Here is an 11588-nt window from a genome sequence, read left to right as displayed (position 1 = left end):
TCTAAGGGGCATACCACAGCCAGAAAAGAGGGGGAGAGAGGTGACTGGTTACTGCTGCAGGACCAAGAATCAGGTGGATGTATCTTCTTTATTTTCTGCCCTACACCAAAACAAGCATCTAACCTTTTGCAGTGTAGGGGTAGCCCCACTGCAAGGGTTAATTTGACACACAGTAGTATATTTTCAGTTTTTACTTATTAGAAAAATACCATATTTTTCACAGTGTAAAAGCCAAGAAACTAGAAAGGCAAAATGCAGTCCAAAGGATGAGGAAAAGAAAGGAAGATACGTTCTTGATATTTTCTGCAAAGTCATTCCAGATACAAAACAGTTCTTGAAGAATCAGTTTGAAAAACTTTTCCAAAGAGAATCATTTTCAGTGCTCTTCGGAACCACATATAGAAGAAGGCATAGACCATGGGGTTAAAAGTTGAATTTAAATATCCAACCCATACAAACGCATCAATGACAATAGAGGGGATGATATGGTTTGTAAATGGCCCAATAGCTGTGCTAAAAAAGAAAGGCGACCAACAAATTAAGAACACCCCCATTATTGTACCCAGGGTTTTGGCTGCTTTTCTTTCGCTGCATCGTGATATATATTGGTTTGCTACAAAACTTGCCTGGAATTGGATTTGACTGGTGGCATCTTTTATTAATCTTGCTTGTCTTCTGGCAATTATGTATATCTTTCCATATATGCAAATCATAACAAATCCAGGAATAAAAAATGAAAGCATAGATGCAATAACCCCTGATGTTTCACTAAAAAATACAAAGCAACCGCCAATACAGTAGACTTCATCATAGAAAAACATTTCTGAACCCTTTATATTCAAGTCAAGGAAGATCATGCCAAAAGCAAAAATAGCAGGGATAACCCAGCTGGTTAAAATCATGACGAGTACAGTAAATTTGTTTATTTTTGTCTTATATTGCAGTGGATGACATACTGCATAATACCTGTCCACAGATATAAAGGAGAGGTGGAATATTGATGCTGTACTGAGCATTATGTCCATTCCTGTATGTATTTTACAGAAAATGTCCCCAAAATACCAGCAATTCTCCACGGATCTGACCATACTGTATGGCATAACAAGGCATCCTAATAGAAAGTCCACAGTAGCCATGGAGAGGATTAAATAGTTTGTTGGAGTATGGAGCTGCTTAAAATGAGCAATGGAAATGATAACAGCAAGGTTTCCGGCCATAGTTGCCAAAATAGTGCTTACCATAAAAACATACATGGGAATCTTTACGCTGTTGGGCCAGCAGTGCTTTTCACATGATTTATTGATTGTTTCAAAACAGTATTGTAACTGCATTGTAGCTCTTGAAAATGTTCACATTGATGCATGGGTTCCACAAATACAGATGTCTTTGTCCCACGCGTATTTTTGCAAATGGATAGAACTGCAAACAAGAGCAAAATATATATAAATATAATGATAATAAGTAGTGCTATACCAGGAAATGGAGTGAGCTGAAACTGCATCTATTAAATGCAACTGTAAGACAATAAGTATATGCCCAGACTTCTTCAGCACAATAGGCATAAGCACAGATGAAGAGGGGCTCTTTCATAAACCCTGAAATACGTTGGCTGTGATTCTTTAAAAGACACCTTTATTGTGACAAATGAAATTCTGCTTGGGTAATCCCCATTTGTCAGCGCTGCCATGGATATGGCCAGGAAAACTGAAAATTTAATCATACTTACCGTAATTTTCTTTTCCTGGTTATACTCCATGGCAGCGCTGGGCTCCCACCCTATGGAGTTTTTAGCTTGTTACTAGACTGGGGAAGTCAGCAGGAGGAGGGGCTTTTATAGAGAGGGTTAGGCCTTGTTTAACCCTTTTGGTTCCTGTCAGCTAGGGGTAATTGGATCTAAACCCATTTGTCAGCGCTGCCATGGAGTATAACCAGGAAAAGAAAATTACGGTAAGTATGATTAAATTTTCAGTTTTTACCTTCTTTTCATGACTTGTAGTGCTCTTCCTTTCTCTTTACATAAGCTGGTTATCCAATGAGCCCCATCCTAGGGAATCAGGTTTCAGGTTTTAATTTTTTTCAGGGAGGCATATTTTATCTCAATATAATTTTGCTAGTGCCTTTTAATTTTTCTTTTCAAGGTCAGCAGTGTGAGCTTGTTGCTGAGCTGACACGGGCAAAATTCCCATTTGTTTTTAGCACATCATAGTAGTGAGGTAGAGTTTATTGCACCAAAGCACCATAGCCTCAATTCCCCTATTAGCATAGTTACTATAAAGTTAGGAAAGTCCTACATCCATTCCAGCTGCCAGCAAATGTACCCAGTGCACTATGAAGGTGATGTAACCTCCTTGCCCTTGCTTGTTGAACCACATGTCTGCAGTCATGTGGACCGCGTTACTGACTGCATGGTGGTGGAAGGCAGGCATCTCCTTCTGAGCAAAAAAATGGCGAATGGGTAAATGCGATTGTGGGGAATAGGCCACTGTGGTGCTGTTGGTAGCAGATTTATTAAAAAAGACCCACATTGCTGAGCTTTGTGGCACAACCCTGGTGATAGCAGTGGCCTGCACCCATTGTCAGTGCTATCTCATTAAATAGAACAGCTTCTCCTTCCACTCCTCTACAAGCTGCCTCTTTCCCTGCATGGATCCTGCGTCACCTTTCATGCCTTTCCTTTGCTTTCCCATTGTACAGTGAATGGCACCCAGGCACACTAAAACCTAAAACACGACACTGCAACCCTTAAATACTAAGCCCCAAACACCAACCCTAAAACATTTAAAAAAACATTTTTTAAAGAAGCGTGAAAATATATATCAAAGCTTTAAAGAAAAGAACAAAACATAATAAAACTCCCAAAAACTGCAAGGGAAGCACAGCAACTAAACAGCAAATTGTTGTTGACACACACAAAAAGGTAGTTCTGAAAAGGACTGTTTGATTTATGTACTTTGAACACAAAGGATGGTATAAAATTATATGTAACCGACCACAATGCTAAACACAGTAGCACAATATAGCACTGCAGTTCACTATGTAGTACAAGCAGAACTAGATATACTGTATATATAGCTCTGTATATAGAACTGTATAACAATGTATAGCAGTAACTTCCTCTTCCAGAAAACAGCTGCCCCTATCTACTGCAAGTCTCCATGCACACTGACATAGGACTGCTGGGAACTCTGACTTTTATAAGGCGGGGGCTGGCACATTAGAAACCCTTCCCTAATTGACCCTTATAAGCCATCTGACCACAGTTCAAAGGCCAGGAAGTGCATGATATTGGTTGCTATGGCAATGAACGATCGCCTTAGTTCGCCATTTTTCTAAACTGTGAATGACAACAGTTCAGGTCAAACCTATGGTCAACCCAAAACCTAAAGCTCTTTCCCAATAAAGATAGAAATAGCACGACTTTACAGTATATGCTGTGTAACATTAAAACAGATGCAAAGCCACAATTTTCTTTGATGTTGTGATGATATATCCATGGAGATCCTATGTTTTTAATGCATAGAATTGTGATGATGTTATATGTAAAAAAAAAAGAGCCCCCCCCCTTTTTACATAAGAAGCCCCCCTTCCCATCAGAACCACCCTTCTTATCAAAGTCTCCCCTTTGCATCAATAGCCCCTTGACAGGAAGCGTGCCCTTCACATCAGAGTCCTACCCCAAAATCTTCACCACAGTGTGGCTGCAGCTGCTGCAGGGTGGCAGAGGGCAGAACGTGGTGCATGTCTAGATGGAGGCGGGACCTCTATCCCCTGCTGAATGGTGGGGGAGGTCCTGGATGCCACCAACCTTGGATTTGCATCATGAGTTTCATGATGCAAGTAGCTGGTTTGCATGCACCAAGAAAACGCATGACACTGTGTAAAAATGTATAGGCATTTCTGACAAAGACAGAAGGTACTTTGATGGATTCTTCAACAGAGACAGGACAGAAGAAATTAACACCTCATACCTTCTCATACCCAGTAGTATTCTGATAGGTAATAGTGTTTAAAGCATTCAGTTGAAGGCAGCTGTTGCTGCAGCCAACATGCACATATAGCATTTATTTTTGACTGACTTAATAGTTAGTATTTGATGTTGTTTTCCAAGTTCAAAAACAGTTTCAGGGTTTGTTCACCGGTATAAATTCTGAGAATATATGCAGAGATGTGTAGCAAAGATGATGTAGTAACCATTCCGTGTTGACTTTAATGGGGTCATCCCAAGACATATTTTCTGCTCAGTGCAAGGTAACTAAATTTCAGTGATGCAAATCTGCCTAATTGCAGCATTCATATATAATATTCTTTATCTAGCCTCACAGTAATTTAGTGAATTATTTTCCTTTAATTTACAAATTGTGGCATAAGTGTACACTGGCTAGAACATACAGGTTGAGAAGCTTAGGACCAATGCCTTCTTAGCTCTCACCATGTTTGGGTCACACCTCAGTTTTTCTAGCGACTTATTGTACCCAGCATTTTTTAATTTTTAGGGCCATTCAGACATACCCATTTTGGTGGATTGCAATGACAGATGCATGTTAATGTGTATATTTTCCCACATAAACATGCAATGCCTTAAGACAACCCATCAAATGAATGGGATGGCAACACACCAAAACAGACCAAAAATGACATATGCACTTTTAAGATACAGCACACTACAATGCATCAAAGTTATCCTACACCACACTGGAGAGATGTGAATGGTCCCTTAAACTTGAACTCCATAACTCCATACAAATGGCTAAAAACACAACTTCAATTCAAATACATGAACAGTGTTACATGTCAGAGGATTTTTAATTCTTTTAAACCAGTCTTTGAATCTAGATATCCCAAACAGCAAATAGCACTCCCTTAGACCTTTCTACAGACTACACTAAAACTGAGCATTGCATCCTGGTCCAGGACCTGTGCCACTCTGTGGATAGACAGTGATGTGGTTTCTTAATGTCTCAAGTTCCCTGTATATAGTACATGAGCACTAAAGTAGACCCTGATTAACTCTTTGAGTCCTGCAGCCCAGCTGAGTTACAGGAGTGTCATAGCAATACAGATTTGGGTACTTTGTCAGCTGGATGTAAAAACAAATTAAATATTTGCAAAATCATAAAAAAAAACTTAATTATTAATTCCTGTATTGAGCTAAAATTGAAGGTGCCAAAATGTACCTCAACATTTGAGCAATATGCCAGGAATGTCATGCATTTGCATTGAAATACTCTCAAGGGAATGATCGGCTCACAACTTAAAAAAATCTCAGTGCGCAAACAAGTTTTCAAATAAGACACGTATTTCCCATGGAGAATATATATATATCGGACTGAATGGCTATTCAAGCATTCCTCGGGACAGACAGCATTTTGAAAGATCTAACAGTCAAGATAGCAGATATAGCAGCATACAGTGATAGGGATCAAACAATGTTTAAGTTTTTACAATAGAGATATTTAAGTAATAAGCCTACCTTATAAACATGAAGTTCATCCTAAATGTTGCGCATTAATTTATGCCCATAGAGCATCAGGTAATCCAAGGAAACTGAATCTTCATCTGATCCTGATCTTTGACTTCTTGTGCTACTAGGATTCTCATGATATTAGCTGATGATGACGTGCACATAAAACGTGTAAGGTCTGATAAGCAGAGTATAAATCTCTACTCTGGCAGTGTGACAGAACAAACATAATCATTATGCTATTCTTTCACTACACAACTGGCAGGGTCACAGGGAGATTCTGTTATAGAGCTGTTAGAATACACCCAGACTTGTTTGCTAGCAGACCATTATCTGACGATGATGTTTTCTAATGCTGGGATTAGGACCCTTATGCTAATCAGTAAAACATTTTCTAATGCAGGTCTTGGTGATGTTCAACTTTCTTGTGCTTTATGTGCTTTAGTGTCTTTTTTTAATTCAAGTTGCTAACATGTTTGCAATGTTTCTGTACTGTGGACATCTCATGTAAATAAGTACTGAATTCCTGTAATTAATAATACAGAAAAGTACACTTGTGCATTCCCTTTATTTAAAAATAGCATGAGAACAATTTTTCATTATGGCAGTCATTGCATACTTCAAAATAACTTTGAGCATGGCCTTGACTGTACATGGGAACATCTGGGAACCCTTAAGTCTCCTCATAGTAAAAGAAGCAGTGCAACTTTATATAAACACAAATCATATTTGATTATAAAAATGTTGAAATGATTGTTAGACAAACATATACTTTATGTCAGAAAAGCAACATTTTTTGACCCACTTTGGTTATGCCTTTGCCAAAGACTCAAGACTCACACAATCTGTTCAGCAATGGTTACCAGAACCTTACACTGTTAATCCTCATGCTCATGTGACCCAAAACTCAGCATACTGTATAGCGGGCTATTGTCTGCTATATGCTGACAGCGCAGAGCCGTGCTGCAGCCAGGATGGATCACAACAATATTGTCAGGATCCTCCCTGCTACTTGATTGACAGCTGGCTGTGCCCGCCTTCTCTCCATCCATCCCTCCAGTCAGCACTGAAGGAAGAGAGAAGGGAGGGGGGAATTCCTGCGGTGAGCGGTGACTGAGTGTCACCAGTTTCTCAGGGAGATGATTGGGAAGTGAGCAATTGGCTGCATGTGACCACTCAACTCTGGATCAATAGAGCCGATGTGTGACAGCTTCATGGAGATGAGTGTATTTTATTCTCCTTTAACACATATCTGTAATTATTAATGCATTATTAATTGTGTTTGTTTTTATGCAAACAGCATAAATACCTGTAAGTACTACACTACTATATATATGCACAAATGATATCAAAACCAGGTGTATAAAAAAAGTTTAAACTTTATTAATGCATATTCAGTGCTCACCCCCAAAGGAGCCGTCCATAAGAAAAATAGACAGACTCCAGACTCACCAGTCCCCTTCAGAATTCGAGTGCAGATTTAATAAAAGCACACACTGACAATGGGTATTTGAACAACTGTTGAATAGGGATTGGCACAGAATCTTCAGAAGGAGAGACACCAGTCTTTCTGCTGAAGTCTACTCTATTCGAGGCACCTCCAGCAGCCATCAGCTTCCCTGATTCTCCTCCTCTATTAGTAGCAAAGGCCTCCTCCGGACATGAGGCGTAGCAAAACATTTCCCACACTTGAGTATTCCCACCCCCAGGCCTAGCCCGGGGCAGGCTGGACAGCACCCAGCCCTGACTGGACTGGGCTATCCCAGAACTGGACTGAGCACATGACAATGCCCCGTCCCAGCATGCACCACTGGCAGAGCCCCAGTAATTGGCTGGAGGACGGCACACACACTCACAGTGTCCCCCATTGGTTGTCCCACACTGCAGCAGAGTCACACTCCACTCAAGCAGGTACAATCAATTGCCAACTATAATTCAACCAGACTGACTACTGCTCTGGCAATCACTAAATTTCTAGTAGCCACTCCACTAAAGGTGGTAGTGGCTACACATATATATCCTAAATATAGACACATAAACTGAGTATCCACACAAAATATTAAAACCCTCACAAAATGCATGTTATCTTAAAAGCTCATAAAAAGCAATGTGGTCCTATATCCAAAGAATCAGTCCACAATATGCCAAATACCAGACAGTGACTTTGGCATTCACTATGAGTCACACCCTGACATGTCCTGGGTCATTGTGATAAATTGTGCAAAATAAATTAGTCATTGCTAACCATCCAAACAAATATGCAAAGTGCTTATATGTCTCCGATGAATGCCTGAGGGAGGGAAGGTAATCTGTAAGTTAAAGTGAAACTGCATCAAAGAAAGATTAGGTCCTCTCCCCTGCAGCCATGAATATGCTGTGACAAGGCTATGTAAATCTCAGGACTGAATGGACAGAATTATGTGATGCTGGAATATGGTGTTGCTGACCCCGTCTGTGAGGATTGAACTGTTCTGTTACCCCATAAACAGCAGTAATAGAAGTGAATGTTGTTTTTCCCATGTTGCTTTTAAATATTATTATTATTATTATACAGGACTTATATAGTGCCAACAACTTGCGCAGTCCTTTAGGCTATAGTCGTGTTATCAATCTCAAATGAAATGTTGGGGGAAGGTGCACGGGCGGGAGGAAATATCAAGAGCTCAGTTTTTGAAAGGTTGAGTTTTAAGAAGTGTTGTGACATCCAGACTGATATGTCAGTTAGTAGATTAGTGACACGCAAGGACACTGAGGGGGTGAGTTGCGGAGTAGAAAGATATATTTGAGTGCCATCGGCAATAGAGATGGTACTGGAAGCCATGTGAGGTTATTAACTGACCAAGGGAGGAGGTGTAGATAAAGAAGAGAAGGGGTCCAAGGACAGTGCCTTGGGGGACCCCTACAGAAATAAGAGGAGGGGAGGAGTTAGATCTGTAGGTGACACTAAAGGAGCGCTTAGATAGGTAGGAGGAGAACCATCAGAGAGCAGAGTCTTGTAGGTCAAGTGAGTGGAGTTTTTGGAGGAGCAGGTGGTCAACAGTGTCAAACACAGCAGAAAGGTCTAATATCAAGAGTAAGGAGTAGTGGCCATTGTTCTTAGCAGTTAGTAAGTCACTAGTGAGTTTTAGGAGGGTGGTTTTAGTGGAGTGAAGGGGGCAAAAGCCAGACTGTAAGGGGTCGAGAAGGTTGTTATCAGCGAGGTGGCGGCTGTAGATAAGGCATTCTAGGAGTTTAGAGATGAATTGGAGTAAGGAGATTGGTCTGAGATTGTTGAGGTTGGTAGGGTCCATTGAGGGTTTTTTGGGTATTGGGGTGACTAGCGCATGCTTTAGAGGGGAGAGAAATATGCCAGTAGAGAGTGAAAGATTGAAAATGTGAGTAAGAGAGTGTAGGATAGAGTAATAGAGTGAACAAAGTAGTGGTGAGGGAACTGGGTCCAGGGGGCTAATGGTGAGGTGGGTGTCAGAGAAAATCTTTGTAACCTCCTCTGTGGTGAAGTCACATAAAAAGGAGGACCCTCTCCCCACAAAGGGCATTTTTTAAATCTTGCATTGGTGCATGTCGCCATGGCAGTGCCCATTTCCCCATGCCCTTTGTTTTACAATCATTTGACTATTATCCTTGAAAATGACCAAACATGATTCTCAAGATTCACACCCTATTGACTTATACAGGGCTTGTATTAAAGTTTGCAATTTCCATATTTTATGATGAGTTCAATGAACACCCTGTGAATCAAACCCAGACTCATTCATCTCTAATTGCCACATGCACCATATGCCAGAAATGGCTAAGCAATAGCTGTCGAAACACACATTTAGAATTGTATGCCCTTCAGCATAAGGCATGTATTTCAAGGAGGAGGGCCTCTTCTATATTTCTGACACTTAATGAAGGAAGTGTAATGCATAGGGTAAGGGGATTTATGTTATTTCCCTGCCTTTTTGGCTGCAGGTTAGTTGCTACACTCCTGTCCTGGTGAAATGACAAAATATTATATCAATCCATGCTACCAATGATGCCCATAAACCAATAAAATAATTTATCTTGAAGATGATTGAAATAGAAATGTGAAATCTTCTTTAACCCCATGCCACAGTACAATCACCAATGTATTCATCTATGAAATAGTTTTGCCCAAGGATGGATTGCGTAATTTTATATTTAATCAGTTGCTGACACCAAACCAAAAGCAGGATCAAGAGACTGTCCTAAAAACCCAGGTAACATATGTACTGTAAGTCGTAGTGGTGGTGGAGGAGTTGCAATAAAATACATAATACCTTATTTTTTTAATACAATGTCTATTGTTTATAGTTTATGTCATACATATATTACATTGATATATTTTATTACAGTTCATATGCTAAAATCAGGACAAAGAAATGTATTTAATGTACACAAGTTTATGAATTTATTTTTTACTTTATAAAAACATTAATATCCCAGCAGGAAAGTATATGTAAGCCCTGTCTATGGTTTGTTTGATCTGGGCATGATTAACAGATGTTCTGTCTGCTTATCTTGGCAAGAAAATACAATTAAAAATTAAAAAAACGCCCAAGTGACTCTGCTTATTTATTTCTTCAGTGGCTCATTGTCCAAAACTACCATATGGAAGTGTGTTTTGATTGCCCAAAGTCAAACAAGTTAACAGCAACAGTTTGGGATGACTTCAATAAATCCTCTTTAAAATAAATACATCAGTGTTGCAACACAGGAATTGTGTTATGCTACTCATATATACTGTAGACAAAAGAATACTTTTAGGCTAATTTACTAATGCCAGCTGGCCAGAAGGGAGTGATGATGAGGTTTCACTCCACATCACTGTTAATACAATGCTCGCTAACATGGTACGCACATGCATGCCTGATTAATGGCTCATGCCTTCTTATGTCGTTGATGCAGGTAATTAAAAAAATAATAAAAATAAAGTTCATTACGTGAAAGATTTTAATGCACAAGAAAAAAAATTCAAATGTGCCAAATGAGCAAATAGAAAATAAACTTAAAGGAATTGTGAATACAACGTATAAATTACTCAAAACTATTTCCTTCTTACAAAAAATATTTTTCTTTAGTTTTCGACATGTGGAGAAGTACCTCAGTGACCATGCACAGGAAGTAAGTAGAACCTCCTCAAGGGGGAATAGGCAGCAAAGATAAACTGAAATGTTTTACCCATTTTCCATTGTGTCTTGTGTCTTTACATGTTGACCCATTTTCCCTCTATTCTGACTCCGATCGTTGTGATAGCGAAATATATCCCTTGCTGAGACCTCTATGCCTGGCCTGTATAAGCAGATATACTCACTGCGGACAATCCTCGTCAGATAGCTGAACTCGTCAATACCGATTCATTCAAAAGAGGTGTTTATTCTTTAACATCAGGTTACAGCAGATGATAGGAACAGCAGTTGAACGGTTATAGTATTGTGCGGTCAGAAAATGATGCCTTTCCTACGTACTGTGCAGATTACATGTGTGTCCTTGTTACATGTGGCTCTTAACTGTGGCCATGACACAGGAAGTACTGCACACAGGAAGAAGGAAGGGGCGTACACTAGGGGAAAATACGTCGTCACATGAGGAATAATTACAGAAAGCATGTTTGTTACAACAAAAGGCCACTAGATGGCAGCATAGGATAACACATGAATTTAGCTATGAGAAAATAGTTAGGCAAATCACACTATATAAATTCTAACCTATATAACAATGCTAATATTAACTGAGGCTATGCATCTCATATTCTATGCCCCTATTGGGGCGGCACACCCTCATTAAAACTATCTTCTGTCTTTCCAGTTTTTACACTGCTGTATAATCTGTGGTCTCTTCATTTTTTATGAGAATTTGATAGAAAGTTGCTAGTAGAAGTGCAGGTTTGCATCCTTGAGAACAGGGACAACGTCAGTAAACCCCTGTCCAATTTGTATCATAGCGGGCCTTTAACTATTTAATAAAATATGTGTTATGTATGTGTTTCTGTTAAAACTACTTAAATAAAGGTTTTTCTTCCAATTGTTCATTTTTTTGTGCTTTAAGATTAGAGTACGTTAACTGTAGCTGTACACATAAATTATGAAAATTAAGATAAAAGTTAATAAAAACTGGTAAAATT

The 11588-nt window shown here is 39.4% G+C and overlaps 1 protein-coding gene across 1 annotated transcript; it reads right to left on the bottom strand.

Annotated features, from left to right (window-relative positions):
* Positions 1-311: 311 nt before the first annotated feature.
* On the bottom strand, positions 312-5749 carry TAAR1 (trace amine associated receptor 1). Its single transcript, XM_018571214.1, has 2 exons — positions 5471-5749; positions 312-1419 (listed from the first exon to the last, which is right to left on the bottom strand). Exon 2 carries the CDS (start codon positions 1329-1331, stop codon positions 312-314), a length of 1020 nt encoding a protein of 339 aa, XP_018426716.1. The 5' UTR covers positions 1332-1419; positions 5471-5749.
* Positions 5750-11588: the final 5839 nt, after the last annotated feature.

This window comes from Nanorana parkeri, unplaced genomic scaffold (assembly GCF_000935625.1).
Source record: "Nanorana parkeri isolate BGI_ZX_2015 unplaced genomic scaffold, ASM93562v1 scaffold1701, whole genome shotgun sequence".
Lineage (NCBI taxonomy): Eukaryota > Metazoa > Chordata > Amphibia > Anura > Dicroglossidae > Nanorana > Nanorana parkeri.
This window is presented reverse-complemented; position numbering and strand designations above follow the sequence as displayed.

What these genes read in the sequence shown, in the direction of transcription:
- TAAR1 (XM_018571214.1), bottom strand. Translation starts at nt 1,331, where the DNA reads ATGCAGTTACAATACTGTTTTGAAACAATCAATAAATCATGTGAAAAG.